The sequence below is a fragment of the Manis javanica genome, chromosome 3 (assembly GCF_040802235.1).
Source record: "Manis javanica isolate MJ-LG chromosome 3, MJ_LKY, whole genome shotgun sequence".
Taxonomy (NCBI): domain Eukaryota; kingdom Metazoa; phylum Chordata; class Mammalia; order Pholidota; family Manidae; genus Manis; species Manis javanica.
In genome coordinates this window covers 19402475-19422967 of record NC_133158.1, presented here as the reverse complement: position 1 = coordinate 19422967, position 20493 = coordinate 19402475, and the positions used below count along the sequence as shown (strand labels likewise).

At 43.3% G+C, this 20493-nt stretch overlaps 1 protein-coding gene across 4 annotated transcripts in view; it reads right to left on the bottom strand.

The window, feature by feature from the left end:
- Positions 1-20212, bottom strand: part of GXYLT2 (glucoside xylosyltransferase 2) — a 71893-nt gene extending 51681 nt beyond the window's left edge. For 3 of the 4 annotated variants that reach the window (XR_012128971.1, XM_017652218.3, XM_073230915.1), the window contains exons 1-2: positions 19815-20212; positions 718-910 (exon numbers count right to left, since the gene is read on the bottom strand). Coding sequence is in view for 3 of the 4 variants with exons in the window: in XM_017652218.3 (XP_017507707.2) it covers positions 718-910; positions 19815-20089 (468 nt within the window). In the remaining variant the exon portion in view is untranslated. Of the gene's footprint in view, positions 1-717; positions 911-18859; positions 18961-19814 lie in introns of those variants that run through there. The other variant, XM_073230916.1, reaches the window with a different exon arrangement.
- Between the last annotated feature and the right edge of the window lie 281 nt (positions 20213-20493).

The window sequence follows — 20493 nt, the reverse complement described above, 5'->3', positions numbered from 1 at the left end:
TGATGACCTAGATACACAATAAAATACTATGCTGTCACCAAAATGTATGAGGTAAGAATGCATGATCCTGACCTGGGATGATGCTGATGATATGGTTTTAAGTGACAAAAAGCAAGTTCTAGAACAACACATAGAGAATAATCTTAATTTCATAATGCATTTTAATCTGTGTGCATACAATTGCATGTGTTATACATGTATGTGTCTACAAATATACATGTATAACACATGTATAGAGCTCACATGGATAGATAAACATACACACATTTGTATATGGAAGGATCAGTCAAAATTGTTAACTCTGATAGTTTCTTGTGTGGAACTGAAGGGTAGCAAGGATTTCCACCCTTTAATTTATAACATCAATGTTATTTGAATTTATTTTAGGGAACACATGTTACTCGTCATGCAAAAAACATGCATAAATAGATAAAAATAAGTTACCTGTCTCCCAAATGAGAACAATGTTAGTAACACCAATGGGGGCTTGAGCCCCAGGTCAAGTGATTTAAGTGCATCATCCCATTAAACCTTCCCAATATTTCTGTAAGGTAGGTGCAGTCATCCTTGTATTGTACATGAGAACAGGAAGGCTCCGAGTCAAGAGTTCACACAGTTGAGTATGCAGGAAAATTCATTAGTGAACAGGATATGCATGTCCCCAAATGCAGTCTGTCTCACGCAGTAAATCTCATGCTACACTCTCCGCAAATTTACCTGCTTATCAAACTCGGGCTTCAGAGAGTCTTCCGTGAAGATATGAAATTGGATCTTCCTATGGCTGAACAGCACGGCTGATTTGAGCATGACTAGCGTCTCCTCCAGCCGATTGCCACAGGCCACCACGGCCAGGTGGATCCAGAATTCAGGAGGAAGCACTGCTTGGAAACTCCTGGGTTCTCCAGGCCTCCTAGAAAGCAGAAAAACAAGTTAAAGCTATTACTGAACTCATACAATTAAAAAAAAAAAAACCAGCTAGTGAATGGTTGGAACATTTCAAAACATGAACAGGCACAATCTGTTATATTTTATAAAGTGATAAGCATTTTGACAATTCTTCCTGCTCAGAGAAAAATACCATTTATTCCCATATTTATGCTGGCAATAGCAGGATGAGTCACTGTTTGGACTGCCATAGGTGTCTGAGACTTCTTCTGCCAGCACTCAGCTGTCTAGTGCCTGCTGGCTGCCTCCTGGCCCATGTTTGGAAATAGTATTGCTAAACTTCAACAGCTGACAGAGGGCTGTGGAGCTCCCACTCACATGGGCCATGGAAATCAGATTTGAATGCAACTTGAACAAGAGGAGGGTGGGCTGTGGCTTTCCCATGTGAAACAAGCAATATGATATTCCCATCATCTGGATGGTTTTAGGTTGCGGTGGAAGGCGTGACCACTGGACCAAGGGAAAATCACGCAAGTCCAGGAGGTGTGCAACGAAAATAACATATGTGCCTCCATTACATCTTGGGAGAGACTTGAGGAAACAGGTGGTAATCCTGTCTTGCTCATGATTGCTGAGGTGGTGGGTTTAACATTCAGCTTCCAGGATGTAACTCATAGTAATAAGAAACAGGCAGGAGGGGAGGCAGGTTATGCTGAAAACTACCAAGGTATCAAATATTGAATCAACAGCTGAGAAGGAATAGGGTCCAAGAGTGCAGAATCATCATCTAGCTATTTCCTCGTAATAAAAGATTTGTTCCAGACAAGGAGATGCAGCCAAGCCTCAAACACACCACTGAGAAACATTGGCAGGCAAGTTGGAAGAAGTTGGCCTGGAAAAAGGTGCCCTGAGACAAATGAAACTAATTTACTTGCACAAAAGATTTGGAGACCAGGGGAACTTGGACGTCGAATGCTACCTTCCTTCCAAAAACTTCAAGTTCACTCAGTGTGCCCCTCCATTATTCTGCACTATTGAATAATGGCAGGCTTGCTCCAGATTTCTTTCACCATGAGGAAAGTTGAAGATGTGGGTGGAGCACTTTGGAAAGCTTTCCAATCTGATTAGTTATGAGCATGCTTGGTAGAAGCACGGCCTCTGGGCTCAGTGAAGCCCGACATGGAGAGTTCCTTGGGTTCCACTTATCTTGGGGATCGCAGGGAAAGACAGTGGAGCTCTCCCAAGTATCTCCCACATTAATCCATATTCCTTCATCCCCCTGCTGCTGTCAAGGCCACCATCTTCCCTCACCTCAATCCCTGGGACAGCTCCCTAGATGCTCTGTCTGCCTCCAATCTCATCTTCACCCCACCACTGCATGATTTCTCCTTGCTACTGCTAGAGTGAGGTTCTTCTAAAATGCAAATACGATTGTGTTAGTCCCTCAGTAAAAATCATGTAATGCCTCCCGACTGCCCTCAAGGTCAAATCTAAACTGCTAATCGTGGCTCCTACTTATATGTCTTACATCTGCCCCTAGCACTCCCAGCCTGGGTGGACAGCCATTCATAGTCATAGACATAGCCCCACATGTACTCATACTCTTCACCTCATTTCTAGTCATGAGACATGCTGGGCTGTCTCTAGGTCCTGGCATATGCATTATCTCTCTCTTTCAAAAATGCTCTTCTGTGCTTTTTCTTGCTAACTCCAGCCCATTTATTAATCAACAAAACTACACTGAGCCAGGCATATTCTAGGCACCAGGATGACCGTGGTGAACAAAACAGACTAAGATGCCTGCCCTTGCAGATGTGACATTCTACAGGTGGCAGGGGAAACACAAAGAAAGAAATAATAGGCATGCAGATGGTAATTAAGTAAAAGTTTTCCAGTGATCGAGGCTATGCAGGAATATATAATTAAGGAGGGAGGGACACAGGAGGAGCTGTGGCCTGGTACATATTACAGAGTACAAAGTCCTCACAGAGAAGGTCAGATCTGATGACAAACATGAAGGAGGTGTGGGAGTGAGTCATATGCTCCTGGGTGAGGATTCCAGGCAGAGCAGACAGTCAGAGCTAAGGAGCTAAATCAGGAGTGTGCCTAGGGAATTTGAGGACCCCTGACATCAGGACTCAGATGTCTATGGGTGGGTTTTCATACCTGCTGCTAAACCCAACTCTCTTACACACAGGATTGGGAAGAACGTGTCACAGTTAATGCTAAAATCACAGTCAATTAAAAAAATCACAGTCAAAAGACTAGCCAAAACAAACCACAAAAGAGATTTAATGCAAACTCATTTGCTTAAAATTATGCTCAATATTTAGGAACACAGGTGCCATCCAAACGTACTAAACCAAGAAATGCCACCGCTTAGATATCTTAAATGTGAACCATTCCCCTATCCCCCAAACAGAAAAACTGCCTTATTTAGCTCTACATAGTGCACTTCTACACAAATAAAAAGCTTGAAACTTTGTAATCAGGGAAAGACACATTCAAACCATAAAGTTATTCCATCTTATTTTCAGACTGGCAAAAATTAAGAAATTAGAACAAAGTTGGACCATCCAAGCATTGGAGTGGGTATGGATACAGGAGACAGCTCAGTACTGCTAGGGGCAGTGCAAGTTGGTTCAAACATTTTGAGAGCCAGTTGGCAACATGTAGCAGGACTGAAGATGCACATATAACTTCCACCCCTCCAGTGCTATGCCTGCATGTATAACCTGAAGAAACTCTTGCACCTTTGCAGAAGACCCAGGCAAGAATGCCCACAGAAGCCCTGTGATGATGCTAAAAAACTGGAAATAACTTTGCTGTCCAAGCCCAGGAGAATCATGAATATATTTGATAATGTTCAAGTGAATACTTCAGAGCAGAGAAAAATGGGCAAACTGGAATGTCACATATCAATACACTTTTTGGCCAAAGAGGAAAAACACAATTTGCAGGACAATATCATTGCAGTAGAATGATAACCTTCAGATGAAGCTTAAAACAAGCAAAACAAAACAAAAACATACAAAAACCCCAACCAAAACAGCACTGTGTGTTGTTCACACCTACGTAGTAAAAGTAAACAGGCATTGCCCTCCTTTGCAGCATTGCAAGCCACTTCTCTTCTTTGCAGGTTCCTGTGATTTGGTACTGCATGGTACAAAAAGCAGGGGCTAGGAACTGCAATCTTTCTTGGTGTCTGGTGACAGGTACTAAAAACAAAAGGCCTCTCCTAGTGGCAGTTCAAGTATCAGCAGTTGGGATTTAATGAGGCCTTTACTGCCCCCACTCTACTACCTCTCACATTACATTAAAACTCTCAGGCTACGGGTAATAAGCGTTTGTGTTGGGCAGTCACGATGAACAATCAAGTTTAAGGGCGCTGAAACGGTGTGCGTTTCATCGCTCCTACCAGTGGCACACTCGGCACCTCTCAAATGTCACTTGTGACTCTGCAAGGACCAAGAGAAGTCCAATCTGTGAGCTTAGGACTTCTTAACCCCTTGAATCACCAGTTTTGGTGGGGAATGGGTGATGGGGAATTGCAGCCTTGCTCTGACTGACGGCTAACTATGTTCTTACTTATACTCTATGAAAGGAGGACTGGAGCGGACCGGGATTCTTTAAGACCCATTGCTAAGGCTGGAGTTGATGGCAAGCCTCTTGGCCACCACACTGGTAGAGCCTGAATGGGTATCAACTTAACACAGTTGAAAGCAGAGCCAAAAGGTGGTGGATTCAGATCTCTGGTGGCATTATTTGAGTCCCTGGGTCTAGGTGTGCCTGACCTTAACTGTGGACAGTTCAATTTTTAAGCCAATAAATGTCCTTTTCCTTAAGTCAGTTAGTTGGAAACAAACTCAAAACTCAGCAATCAAAGGAGAGTCCTAACATAGGGCTTAAAAATGTTTCTGATCACCACTGACTAGCTAAGTCTCTCTCACAGTCTCACCTGGAGTCATCTTTTGAAGTGCTCTTTGAATCCATTCCTTTCCTTTTGTTCACTGCTAGGACCCTGATCCAAGTCTCCATCATTCTTCCAGTTTTATAACCTCTTGGGTGAGACCCTGGAGTTTGCAAATTAACACACCTGTACTATGACCACCTGTCATAGCTAAAACCAGAAACTAAGGATCTGCGCTCATCTCTCACTTTTCCTCTCTCCCAAGTCCCCAGGAAAACCGCTTCTACCCTTAGCCTTTCTTCAGGGTATTCCCTTCCTCTTGCCTTAATGAAAGCGAGGCTGCCTGGCCAGACCTCTGAAGTGGAGAATGTCTTTCCTCTCCTGCCCCAGAAGCTTCAGGGCAATAGAAGGGTGTCCTTCTTGCTCTTCACCGCCACACCCAGACATGGGACCTATGATCACAGCCAGCTGTCTCCCACCTTCTCCCTGTCTTTGTTAACACCATCTCTCAGCTCCCTGGTTACTCTTCATTCACTGACAAGTTCAGCTTCTCACTCGTGGTGTTCCTCCCCGTCTCAATTCCTGTCATCAGTCTTAGGGATTCAACTGCTATTAAGGAGATGCTTCCAGAATCATGAACTCTTCAGTTTTGTGACCTCCACACCCACCACCTTTTCTGTCTTTGTACCTGAGACACCAGTGCTGTGCTCATACCCTTGGACCTTTACACAAACTGTGTCCTCTGCCTGAAATATTCTTCCGACCCTGCCTCATTGCACAGCCACCTCCTTCTTGTTTGGACAGCAGAATAGCCTTCCCTGACCACCTCACTGAAGGAGCATCCTCTGCTTTATTCTGTCATGGTCTTTGCTATTTCCTTTCAAAAGCTTAAGTCAGCTGGTGATCACATATTCTCTCATTGTAATTTATATCATGTAAATAACATTATATACAACCAATAGAAGACAATGTAAATACACAAAAATCTCTAATTTTAGAGAAAAGATCAGAATGAAAACACAATGTGCATTCCCAAATAAAACAATATAAAATACTATGTACTGAAATATCAAAGTCCATAAATGGAAAAAAAATCTTGCTCCATAAACTTTTTTTTTTTGATGGGGCATGTAATATTCTTGTCTTTATTCCACTGAATATATTTTTGTTGCTGTACTAATAGCATACATATAATTTTATATTCTACTTTTTTTATCTGATTCTTTTATTTTTCTTATTACTTTTGAAGTCTTTATAACCATCATTCTAACTGGCTATGTACTATTGCATCCAACTAAAACACTGTAGTTTTATATCATTTCCCTCTTTTTGGTTGTTTCAAATTGCTCTCAGTTATTTAAAAAGAAAAAAGCTTGCATTAAACACATGTGGGCCAACAATTTTTCCTTCTTTTGCATTATTTCCTTAGACTAATTCCCAAAAATGGAATTATTGCATTAATAGCTGTTACCCAATCAAGACTGTGGTAATTTTGAGTTTCTCAAATTAACCCAAGAGCTCTCAAAACATCAAACTATGAGAAAAAACCCCCCGAAAACCCAACATCACTAACACTACCCAAGTCACCTGAGTTACCTATATGATGCAACCACAGAGCTGACTGATAAAACAAAATGCAACAAGCTTGTATATGGTGTCAGTGCCTCCAAATGCGTGTTTTCCAGAAGGGTGATGCATAAGTTGCAGTTGTCATTCAGAACACTGTCATCTATTTATTTTTTAATTTTATTTTTTATTAAGGTATGAAGGTTTCACATGAAAAACATCGCAGTTACAACATTCACCCATATTATCAAGTCCCCCCACACTCCACTAAGTCACTGTCCATCAGGGTAGTAAGATGCCACAGAGTCACTGCTTGTCTTCTCTGCAGACACTGTCATTTAGACTCAAATGACATTGAGTCTCATAGTGAGAAAGTCATTCCATTTGCAGTTCTTCTTCAACAATGTCAATAAGAAAGTCTCAACTTGGTGCCGTTGTACCTCGAACACCTTTCTAATGTTGCCTAATCCTCTCTTTCAACTGAAAAGACAGCAGATCTCAGGTACAGAACATTCAGCAGACAGAGTACCAAGCTAGAAATAAGCAACATTGTTCAGTTTTCCTAGTGTTTGATTTGCCCATCACCTTCTACTTATGTTACTGCTGACAATTTATGGCAGTGACAGAAAGTTTCCCTTAAAAATAAATATGCTTAGAATGCGGAGAAATCAGAACCCTCAAACATTATAGTAGGATTGTAAAATGGTGCAGCCACATTAGAAAATAGTTTGGCAGTTTCTCAGAAGGTTAAATATAGAACATGGCCCAGCAGTTCCACCTCTAGGTATACCCAAGGGGAATGAAAACATAGGTCCACACAGACACTTGGACACAAATGTTTATAGCAGCATTATTTACAATAGCCAAAAAGTCCAACCCAAATGGCCATTGACTTATGAAAGGATAAATAAAATGTGGTATATCCACACAAAGGAATATTATTTGGCAATAAAAAGGAATAAAGGGCTGATACATGCTACAGCATGCATGAACCTTAAAAACAATGAACTATGAACCTCATGAAAACACAAAAGATCACTTATTTCATGATTCCATACATATATAAGGAGTCCAGAATAGGAAAATCCACTGAGACATAAGGCAGATTAGTGGTTACTAGGGGCTAGGAGAAGGGGGGGCAATTGCAGACTGACTGCTTAATGGGTACAGAATTTCTTTATTGGTTCTGAACTTGAAAATGTTGGTTCTTGAAAATGTTCTGAACTTAGATGTTGGGATGGTAGCACAACTCTGTGAATAAAGTAACAACCCCTGTGCTGTACATCTTCAAAGGATATTCAATTACATTGCAATAAAGCTGTTATTAAATAAATAAGTATATCAATACATGCACTTAGGTTTATAACAAGGATAGATTAAGCAAAACGTTCCTTTAAGTTAGCAATGGTAATGTAGCCATATAATAAGAATGGTGGCGCTGATGTGGGGATGACTGATGTTTAGAAAATGCTGCCCCAAGTGTCCCAGCTCCAGCCTTCCCTGTGCAAATGTAAAGTGATATTCAGAATAACCTCAGAGGCTCCACTCTGTCCGAGATGAGGCATCTCCTTAATCGCTTAAAAGTCTCAAGAGTGTGACTTAATTAAACTTCAATTTCTGGAGTGTATAAATAATGAAATAGGGCATTTATGTGTAGTGCTATTTACTTTGTAACCTATTACTGCAAAACACACTGAATTATTAAAGTGAGTAATCGGCTCTACTCAGCCCCTCTTTCCTGCCGTCTCCTGCTTCCTCTCTTATCAGAGCTGCTCTGCAACTGACAAGCTAAATTAACTCAGGCAGATGCAGTGATACACACGGCCAGCATCAGCTGGATGGAAAATTGCAGCTCTTTCAAATACAGCCTAAAACAGTGCTGCTGATAACAAGTTTTAATCAGGAAGGAAACATAGCAATATGTGGGGGGAAAAGGGTAGAAGATGAATTTTAAGAAGTTGAGCACGCTCACCTTAAGGAAGAACAGGGTAACAGAAACCCTCCTCCCCAGTGGAATCTTTTACAAGAAGTCAGAGTTATTCAAACATGGAGAAGGTCTGCAAATGAGGCCAGAGTGGCAGTTTAGGAAGCAGAAACATCTTGCTTTGGCTCTAGAAGGAGAGTCTGGTGATGAGTAATTATATCCACAGTAAGTGTTGGCTGCAAGAGGCACTAATAAAGTTCCCTGCAAACCAGAGCTTTGGGGACGCAGCAATGCCCTGACAAAAAATTTCCCCCTGATGCTGTGAGTAGAGGCTTCACCTAGAAACCCAGACATGATGCTAAGGACTGTGCTAACAGTTAAATCACTTTTAATGACCCGTGGTTTGGAGTTAAATCAAGTATCATTAATCTTCCAAGATAGCCAGAGAAGCTGACATTTGCCTTGAAGTCATGGTACTGTATGAACGGTGTTAAGACTGTGCCAAAAAACTGCCAAGGGGAGGGGTGGGGAGTGTGCTTAACACCACAATTTGGTAAATGCATCCAGTTATGAATATTATATATTTAGTTTGGATCATGATATTTGAAATATGGCTGTGTTCCTAAACAAAGTCTACATCTAATGCATAGTAGATGTTTAATGCCTAAAGTTGGTAATTTTGTCTGTGTCTTTATGTACATGTGCTTGCTTTTAGACATCATTGTACACATACACAAGCCTCATGATTAGTAAGTAGCAGAGCAAAAAGTCGAACCCAGGAAGCTGGACTTCAGAGCTCATGCTTTGAATCACTGTGCTCTATTTGGGGCCATGCACAAGTGAGTTAGAAAAGGAGTCCAGTCTGGGCATATGAACCCTTTATCTTACTCAGGGCTCCTGGCTTAGCCATCTGAGCTTGGACCGGCTTTCAGCCCCATGACCTTCAGCAACTCTAACCTGTGTAATCCATCCATTCGCCATTAGCTGAGGTCACCACACAACTGTGTTTATAATTCTTCTCCCTCCAAAACTCTATGATGCTGCCTGGACTAATTCACATTTTTATTTTTTCCCTTAGGATTGCTCCTGATGCACAGGAGAATGTATTTCTCCATCTCCCTCTTCCTTTCAAATTAAGATGTTATTGAGATGTTAAAATATGAACTAGCAGTGCTAGTGTGAAATAAATGGTTGGTGACATGTGAGGGAGAAGAATGAGCATCACATATTCTACAAATGGACACTTCTATCTCATTTCTCGAAAAAGAATGTGAAAGATGTAAAGGGAGAAAAATGGTCTCCCCAACTAATTTCCATCCTCCTATGCCTCAGGCCAATAAGGGGTTTTTAATTTTTATGATAATGTATATACTTTGTTTTATAAATTATACAAGTAATGCATACATTTATCATAGAAAAAAATTTTAGATGCAGACAAGCCAAAGGAGGGCGCCCCTAATTCCAACTCCATAACCACTGCTAACATTTTGGTATAATCTTCCAGATGGCTTAAACTTCCAGACGTTTATGCAGTGTATGTGGGTGTGTGTATATAAATGTGTTAGTGTATAAAAACTCTTATAAAAAGGGCAAAATTTTTATAGCCTCTTTTTTCCTCTACAAATATGAAAAATATGAAAATACAAAAAAAGAATTAATCAAAGGGCTCTTCCTCAAATGGATTCTACATGGCAATCACACAGCTCAAATTTCAAGATTTGTGCCCAAGTACAGGATTGTCGTAAACAATTTGGCTCTAGAAGCACCTAGACCTGGCTTCAAATTCTAGGTCTGCCACTTGGCTGTCCCAACTTGAGCAAATTCTTTAACTACATCCAACCCTCAGTTTTGCCACCTGTAAAATGAGCATATCGATTATAGAGGACATCTGGTTTTGACTTTGGTGTCTCTTGGTAGCACCCATTTCTACAAGCTTCTAGTAAGAGCACCTCAATTTTCTTTTGGGGAAACCAACTATTCCTCTTCTGTTCTATGAGGTTTGGATGGCTGAGGCATCCTCCCCAGGTATGGCTGGCAGTGATTGGCTATGCCTGTGACCCAAGTCAGGGCAACAGAGGGGCAGCCCTGGGACTGGTCCAGGAGTTAAGCTTTTCCCTTAGCGGTTACTAAGGGAGGAGAATGCAAGCCCAGGCCGGTTAGAACTACCACGTGGAGGAAACTCATATGAGAGTGTGGCCCACAAAGAAGGAAGCAGAGATGAAAGACGGAGGTATCATGGGTAGATACCTGCATATACCTATGACACAAGCATTATCTCCTCTGTACTTTACAGTATATGTGCCAGGAAGTGTCCTTTTATGGTTGAGATAAGCTTAATGAGATGAGATCCTATCACGTGCAACTGAAAGAGTTTTGACTATCTAATAATAGCACCTATCTCCTAGGCGGTTATGAAGATTAAATGAAATAGTGTGGTGAAGTGCCTCATACAGTACCTGGCATATTTTAAGTCACATTAAATATTAGTTGTTATCACCATCATTGTTATTAAATACTAACTTGAAATGCATCAGAAGCCTTCAATTTTCTCTACATATTTTATATCCATGCCAAAAATGGCTAGGCAGAGCAGCAAAAAGCACATATTAATAAGTACCAATACCCTATCTTATTGCAAACCAGATGTGCACACTTTTTAAACTTCTCTAGGAGGGTCCTCTAAAACACCAATTCCCATTGTGTATACAACTTCTCTTGTGTTTATTCTACAAAACCAATTTCCAATAACTCATTCTCCCTGAGGGATGAAATCTGATACTTGAACACCAAGGCTTGTAACTTTGGGGCCAGTGGTCAGACAAGCAGGGTCCTCATCATTCTCACAAAACTGGGAGGAGGAAAATGCAGAGCATTTTCAAGCCCAACCAGTTGTAAACCCCATAGCAGGGTCTGTGGACAAAATTCTGCATTTCGGTTCCCTGAGAATGCCTCCTAATTCCTCAAAACTCTTCACTCACCCTCTGCTTTCCTAAGCTGGAGAGCAATAGCTGTCTGCTCAAGAGTAGACATCAAAGCCACAGACAGCCAGAATTCTGGGCTTGAAACTCCCCAGAATAGCCCATCACCCAAGAACCAGTCAGAAGGTTCTCCTTCATCTGCTCCTCCAGCTTTAACTGAGGATGAGGAGACTGGGGTTGGTGTATCACATATTATATATGGAAATTGAGTCTTGATTTCCTCAAGTCATAACCCAAGTAAAGCCTGCCTGAATTTGCAGCTGAGCCCCAGCTGACATTTGCTGACAGTTTCTTGTATGGCACACACTGTGTGCGCATTTTACTTGTATTATTTCATTTCATCATTGAACTCAGGAGAAAGCCAAGGTTTGCTAAGGACTGACTAATTCAAAGCCACGCAGCCAGGTAGCTGGGTCTAGTGAGGATTCTGTTCCTAACTGACAAAGCAATAGCGGATGATAACAGCGCTCAGGAGAGGAAATCATTTGTCGAGTGACCACCATGAGCCAGTCCTGTTCTAGGCGCTCTCTGCACATTAGTATTATGTTACCTCTTTGGACCTCCCTCTCCCCACCACAAAATGAAGTCATATTTTGGATTCTGTGTTCCCTACTGTCTCTTACTTATGTAAAACTTGGATTCTAAATTGTGCTATGATGAATTCTGACTAGAAAATTACAGTCTTTGGTGTTGCTGAAAGAGGGTGAGGACAGGGGGCACAGGTGGTCATCGAAAAGTCACCTTCAAATACACAAAGGCGCTCTGCTGGCACAAAAATCACAGTTTGAATAAAGTCAAGAAATTCCTCTTCTAGAGGCAGTTTTCTGAATTTCACAATCTGAAATAAATTAAGTGCTGGAGAGGATTTGGAGGGGGATGTAAAATCAATTCCATCTTCAATGACAGTCTCTTATTTTCATTTTAAAAATGTTCTAAATGGTGGTAAAATATATATGCCATAAAACTTCATCTCTAATTTTCTTACAGTGAATTATAATGTGAAAACAAGTATTTCTAAGGAAAAGAAACCTGTTTTAAAATGTTCTCCCAAGGACTTTCACCTCTGAGTTTGAAAGCATGGAGATAAGTGTCCATATGGCTTCTTTTAACTGAATTTAGAAAAGGTGCTAAAAGCAGGTGCTGTATACCCAAATTAGCCAGGATTCTTTGGTGGTGAGTGACAGAAACGCAATTCATGGAGTGTAGGAAAGGGGTGAAACCGCCCAGCCAGCGAAGGGCAGAAGCTGACCTTGGGATGGACACCAGGACCCGCCCCAACACCAGCTTCCCTGCTGCCCTGCATTGCTCCTCATCTCCGCACGTCACCTTGGGGTCAGGGACTCTCAATGCAGACCGGCTTTCTCCACCTGGCAGAAACACGGCTGCCAATTCCTACGCTGCAGACCTTAGAGTCTCAGCCACTAGAAACTGTTTGCCCTTATAGTGTCTCTAATCTCAATGTTCCACATCCCTTAAAAAAAGGCTCTAACTGGGCTCAGGACCCAGTGCCTGACTCACCTGCCCCTGGGTTAAGATCAAGTGCCTAAATTGGCTGCTCCTGGGTTGGCAGATATTTACTTCCTGTGGGTTCCCTTCCTCTCCACTGACAGTACTGAGATGTTGATTTAGGGCAGCAGCTGATTTGCTTAAGATGTTGGATGCAGAAATAACAGAAACCTCACTTGCAATGCATGTAGGGCCCAAGTAGGGCAGACCTCAGGGTGTGTTGACTCCTGGGCTCAGTCATGTTCTCATGAATCCCCTTCTTTCTCTACTCTGCTGCTTGGAGTGAAGGTTTTATCCTACAGCTGGTTCTCTAAGGATCTTGGGAGTAACTGGGGCTATTTATTTCCTAGTTCATACCCAGAATATGGAGTTTTGTGTCCAATAATGTAAAATAAGTCCTTCCTTTTGGATTTATTCGACCAGCTTGAGGCCTGTAACATCTGTAGACCGATACTCTGTTGCCAGAGTAATGAACGTTTTGAATGTTTTCATCCTGGATACGCAAAGCTTACACTATGCAAGGATGGGGTTATCATGGCTGGCTTCAACTGGGTCCTGGAGGTGTAGTCTACTCACAAACTGCAGTGGGGCACGGGGGTGGGGACAGCAGTCAGGAGCCAACCACACTATCTACCATGTCTCCCCCCACCCTGGGGGTTTGGGTGGTCTTGGCCACATCCCTCACTCAAGGGGTGGGCTCTGCTTGGCCTAAGTCAAAGAGTTCGTCCTATCCTGCCCCTCTGCTCCTTCCCACCCCTTCTCCAGACTACAGGAGGCAATGAGATGGGAGTAAACTTGCTGGGGCTTTTGGGAAATAAAAACATTCCCTCCCCCAGATAAGCAAAGGAAGGAGGTTGAATGATCCATGTGGTAATAGATTAGAGCTGGAGACAGGATGCACCCATGTTTAACTTAATATAGAGATGGCTGCATATGGAAATATTTATAAATATGTGTATATACATATGTTAGTATAAACACATATGTGTTGCCCTGCCAGCATATACAAGCTGCTCTGTCACCTAAAAGAAATGATAACCCAGTAGCAACAAGCATGCCTAGTACCCAGATCGTGGTTACTAATAACCATTCTCCCAAGAGAGGGGTCAGGGCTCCTTGAAGAAATGGCAAGAAACATACAAGATGAGCATCCTGGAGTATCTTACAGTGCCAGCGAGTAGGGGAGTGCTCAAAAAAATAAAAATGAAAACAAAACTCCGAAAAACACATTGAGGGAAGAGGTATGTCAGAGGAACACAGAAGCCAACTGAAAGAGCTCCTAATGGCCCAAACAGAAAGAACTGAAGCAACAAATATAGTCATATTAGATTGTAACTCAGAGCATAAAACAAATATCTATCGGTCCATATAAACTAATAAATGGGGCAGAAGCATCAAACCTCCCATGCAGAAGAATCTCAAGTAATTCATACGGGTACTCCCCCTGTGGAGAGAGCGTAACTCTTCACACCTGAGGGGTGGGCTATGCACGGTGACCTCCTTCTAAAGTGTACAGTGTGGAGATGGGGGAAGAGAGGAAGCCTACAGTGGAGAAACCAGACAAACACTACCTCAGCCCAGAGACCAAGGCCAATGTTAGCAGTTAGATGTCATGTGACAGTCTATACACTTGGTATGAGGCGATGGCACATAACCGCTTGTGGCTTTCCTCCCAATAATCCATAACCTCAGTATTATCAAGAGGAAAACATCACACACACTCCAGTGGTGGGGCAGCCTACAAAACAGCTAACCAGCGCTCTTCGAAACTCTCAAGGCCGTCGGACACTAGAGACGTTTGAGAAAGTGCCACAGCCCAGAGGGGCCTTGGGAGACTTGACAATTCAATGTAATGTGGGATCCTGGGTGGGATCCTGAAATAGAAGGGTATCGGGTAAAAACTAAGGAAATCTGAATAAACTAAGCATTAGTGATAATGTACAGGATTAGTTCATTAACTGTAACAAATGTGTCATACTTGTGTAAGATTTTAATAATAGAGGAAACTGGGTGCAGGGTATAGAGAAACTATACCCACTACTTTCTCATTTTTTCTTTTTTAAAAATGTAGAACTATTCTAAAAATTACAATCTATTACAAAGAAAAAAGATTCCCTCCTTTTGAAGGATGTTACTATTAAAGGTCTTCACGATTCTCCTACAGGGGATGGGATTGTTTTGATATTATTAAATAATAAGTGATTTAATAATAAAAGTAAAGTCTAACATAGTGCTGGCACAGGTGACTCCTTCATCTATTTATGAGTTCATTCGACAAATATTTGAGTACCCACTATGAGATCATCTCTGTTCTAGATGTCAGCAGTACAATGATTAGTAAGACATGACATGTACATGAGAAGAAATGAGTATATAAAATACAATGTCATCTAATGATCAGTGCTGTTAAAAAAAATTTCACTAAACAGGGTGAGGGGTAGAGAATGATGGGAGGGTTCTGTTTTTCTAGAGCAGGTGGGAAGACTCTGTGAGGAGAATATCTGAAAGCACAGATCTGAAAGGAGAGATAGCTAGGCATGCGAACATGTTAGCAAAGAACATTCCAGCACAAGGAACAAGTACAAAGCGCTGAGGTAGGCATGTGCTCAGTGTATCTGGACGCCAGTGTCGCTGAAGCAGAGTGAGTGAAGTGAGTAGTGGTAGGACAGGAGGTCAGAGAGCTAAATGGGGCTGAGATCAGGCAAGGGCGTGTGGGAAGGCTGTCACTGTCGGGCTTTAACTAGCAAAGACCTGATGGAGTCTACATTGTATTTAAGGTTATTTCAGCAGTTGTACAGAAAATGGTCGGTAGAGGGCGCTAGAATGGAGCCATGCAAACCAGACAGCCGGCTACTGCAGTTGTCCAGGTGCAAAAAGATGGTGTTTAGAAGCTCAGGGGTAACCATGGAAGTGGTAGAACTGCTAGGAGTGGGGATGTACTTTGAGACAGAACCAATAGGGCATGCTCATCCAGCATGTGCAGAGGGTAAAAGAGGAGACTCATGGACTAATCAACAAAAATAAATGTGATTAAAATCAGGACCTGAAGACAAAATATCATAAATGGTACCCAAAATCTGGAGAACATTAATGTGCTCTAATGTGCTTTAATATGCTACCAACTACTTTTAGGATGACCACAGACTTGGCATTTTGCTATGTAACATCATCCCTCTTTAGTGAGATCTTTGTTCTGTCTTGAACCTTCTGAGAAGACTTATCTCAAAGAGCAAAGGGAACTGCAGGAAATGGTATCTCTTGATGGGCAAGTATGCTCGCTTCCTCTCTTTCGGGCAGATGGGGAGGCTGCCAAGTGTAACGTGTTTCTGTATTGTCTTCTCTTTGCCTCCAAATTCTGGGAGGGCGGCAACTCCATTCACCATTGAACAATGAATGCCTGGCCCAGAATATATGCAATAAACATTTGCTGAATGACTGTGGAATGAATTGGCAGAGGAGCACCACAGAGCTTAGAGGTAGCCTAAGTCTCCCTTAGAAACCGTATTTTAAGAGAAAACAGCAATATCCAGGCCAACACAGAAGAAAAAGAATAAAGTAGAGGAGAGGGTTGAGGTTGTGTAACCAGTAAGAGTTCTAGACTTGAGCCAATACATAAGAAGCAGTGATTCTGCAAGAGACAGCACAAAGGGGTTAGCAGTAGTCATTGCTGGGAGTTTGAAGCTACCCTTGATGATCTCATCACAAGATTGTGAGATGTCAGAGCTGGAAGAGACCTCAGAAAACTTTCAGATTGACTTGCTCATTTTACAGATGAGGAAATTAAGGTGAAACGGCTTGGCAGTGGAACCCAATTCTCTGGACTGCAGATGTCAAATTCTTTTTTTATATTTCCCTGATTGGCAGTGATAGTGAACTTCCTTTTCTATTTGTAGGCTTAAAGAAGAGTTTTCAGAAGCAAGCTGGAAAGACAGTTTTCTAAAGTGCAAAGTTAATTCCCAAGTAAAATTCTTCTTTGGAATTCAATTGAAAATGAAAACCAAATCACCTCTCTTGATAATCTTTTCCTCTCATCATTCAGTGCAAAGGAGGTAGCACATCACAGTTCTCTTTTTGACATGGCTGCCAGGAAGCTTAGGGTTAAATTTAACACATAATCCTCATAACAATAGTGGCCTCAGTTTTTGACAAACAGTACTTATTTCCCCCTCTTCTTTATGACTTTTCATTTTTTTATAACTATTTCAATGGCCCTATTGTATGTGTGTTTTTTACTATAAGTCATCTCAAATTCTTTTTGGAAGTCAGCCAGGTATAAATCACCAATAAACCAAAATAGAAGGAAGATTTCGTTCCTCTTGTGCACTGGAACTGCTTCTTAGAGTGTGGTGTCCATTTTCAGATCCCACCCTTGACCTAAAAGCTCAGACCTTAAATCCTGGCTTTATATTTGCAGAAAGGGGAGGCCACCACAGAACAGATTGCGTACAAATGACTAGTTATAAAATTGTAGGGTCTGACTGCTAACTAGGCAAGTCCCTGGAAACTTCTCCAAAATGAAAACAAGATGTGGAAGGAGAGTACTATGTTTCCTGCGCTGACGTGGCAGAACTTCATTTACAGCCCTACCCTGGGGGGAGGCAGCCCCTCCACGGATGGTCAGCAGGTGGTGGACTGTGTCACATCCAACTCCAAGCTTTCAGCTGACTACTCCCCAGGCCTGCGAAATGAGATCACGTAGCCTTCATCTCCTCTGGATTCTAGCCACGTTAAGAGATTAAAGCACTCGTTTTCTGAAAACACGAGGCTTTCTTTTTCCTCCCTAAAATGAAATTCCTCCTCAACCACAAAAATTTAACCCAGGCAGGATTAGGAAAGCAATAAAGGAGTCCGTGCACAGATCTCTCCTCCTGCTTCCTCACTGCTTCAGACTCTTCTGTCGCCACTTCTGTCTAGGTAGTAAAAGGAACATTAATAAGTCCCCAGAAAATGTCTTCTCCAGAGGACACCCGCCATGCATGTTCATGCATTTGAACTTGACACTTTCGGTGGCTTTCTTGGTTTCCCCTCTTTCCTGAGTTTTTAAATTTGTTTTTTATTCCTATGGTGTTGGCCATGATTTCCACGATAATATAAGAGATATGTTCAAAAGAAAAATGGCTTCAAGAGGTACTGTTGCTCATGGAAATAGTCCTTCCCTAAAATATCCATTTGGATTCTGTTCATGATCTCTTCCTAGTCAGAGCCAATTTGTTCAGATGGAGACAAGGAGATGCTGCCCCAGTGTTCCCAACACCTTGAAGAATGAGGTAGTTGCAAAAATCTGTGATGTTTCTTTAGAACAATCTCAGAAGAATTATGAAATGCGGGAAAGACTAGTGTATGACATCAGCCTACCAGGTAAGAGCTCAACCTGGGCCCAGACTGCTTTATCTTTATCTTTATCTACCACATGTTATCTAAGAACCTTGAGCAAAAGGCTAAACCTTGTACATTACTTTCCTCATCTGTCAAATGGGGATAGTGTTAGTGCTTGCTTCAGAGAGCAGGCTCTCAAACTTCAGAGTGCATTGAAACAATGGGAGGGCTTGTTAAAAAACAGATACTAAGCTCACCCTATGGTTTCTGATTTAGTGGGGCTGGGATGGGGCCTGAGAACCTGCATTTCTAACAAGGCCCCAAGTGACACTGATGCTGCCTGTTTAAAGACCACACTTTGAGAACCACTATTGTAGGATTACATGCAGATGACCTGGATAATATGCATAATGTAAATATTAACGAGGACTATTTTTATGTACTGCTGTTAGCACTATGTTTGGCAAAGGGTTACCTATGTTAAAAGGTGCCAGGTATTACAAGTCGGCCTGTCAGTTTACAAATCATAGTAAACTTGCAGTTGAACCATAATATAATCCATTGTAAGAAACCTCAGCATATAGGAGGGAAAATCCCATTGAGTTCCTAATACAAATATCCTTTTAAAGAGCTATCCATTCATAAGGGGTTGTAAGTGGTTCTAAATATTTAAAAGTGATGCCATAGATCATTGGTTTTTTCCCCCTCCTAAAACTTGTCAGTACCCATCTGTACATTTATTATGAGGCAGAAGAGAAACTAAAGCTGACATACCTAACTTCTGGAGGTTTTCTGTCATTTCTCTCCATTACAGTAAAAGCACCAAAATAGATGTAGTCATTACAGTCAAAAAGAATTCTTCAACTCATTTCAAGTAATCAAGGAGCCCAGGCAAACGGGGATGCTGTAACAGCAGTTAGAAACATCAACGGCTTCAAAAGGGTATAGGAAACAGAACCGCTACCAGACGAGGGGATTGTTAAAAAGCTCTCCACAACAAAGGAAATGAACGCAAATCCCTAACCTGCGGGCGTTCCAGTAACCCCACGGGAAAGATAAAAGGCTCTGAAGCAAAGCTGTGGCGGGTTAGGCCTCGGGGTAAGAAAGAATCAAACGTCATGTCCAAGGTTAGGATGTCTTCTTGTGGGACTCTGACCATACTGGAGTCTGAAACAGACTCATACTTGAGTTAGGACCAGGGAAACCCCCACTTTCTAGTTGCCGTGCCACGCACCACTCCTCCCAAGGAGAAACTTCTTTTTAATAAACGTAGGTCGAGTGCCTAAGAGATTCAAGGTTCACTGAGAGGTAGTCAGTCTTTGGTGAAAAAAACTTTTCCAGTTCGATCAGATCTAAGTTTTTAGTAAAAATTCTCCAGTGAAACACGAGAATTAGATAAAGCATTCTTGCGTCGTGATGGTTTTTGAAAAATTAAAGAAAGGGCATGTTTGCAAGAGTGAAAACAGACGCCTTGCCTTGACAGTTAAAACCTTTAACACAGAAACCGCTTTCCCCGACACTTCATTTCCAAGGACGGTCGTGATCATTAGCCCCAGGCGGGGACTCCACCAAGGTGTTCTGCACTTCCAGCGGGGTGAGCTGTGGGAGTGGGCAGCCCGTGGGTGAACTTAGAGGCTGTCCCTCCAGCCCAAAGCCTCCCGCGGACCCGGCCCGGGCGGAGGAGTGAGACGGGGTCCCCTGCTGGGATTCCGGGGCGGCCGCGACTCACCTCGCCAACTTCTCCCGGCTAGGGGCGCCCCGGCGACCGGCTCGCGGGCGCGGACGCGGGGGCCGGCGCCCCCGAACGCCTGGGCCGGCCCCCGGGAGAACGCCCGGGCCCGGGGGGCGCGCGGGGCCCGGCGCGGGGGGGCGCTGCGGGGCGGGCACGGGGCGCGCTGCTGGCTCGGGGGGCTCGGCGCGGCCGGCGCGCAGGGACAGCAGCGCGAGCAGCAGCGCGGCCAGCGCCAGGAGGAGCAGCGCCGCCGCCTTGCTGCGGAGCTTCATGGTGCCGCGCGGCCCCTCTGCGCATCGCGGCGCGCCGGGCGGCGGCGGCGGCGGCGGGGCGAGCGCAGCGGCGCGCGGCGGCTACCCCGCCCGCCCGCCGGGGACTGGGGTCCGGGCGGCCGGCGGGCGGGCGGGCGGTGGCGGCGGCGGCGGAGGAGGCGGGAGGAGGCGCGAGGGGCCTGAGGAGGAGCTGCGCGCCTACCGTACTGTGTGGAGTAGCCGCCCGTCCGCGCACCCGCCGGCCGCCCCGCGCTGGGCTGCAGGGAGCGGAGCTTCCAGACTCTCACTTCTAAGTTCGTTCGTTCGTTCGTTCATTCATTCATTCATTCATTCATTCATTCATTCATTCATTCATTCATTCATCCATCCGTCCATCCATCCATCCGTCCATCCATCCATCCATC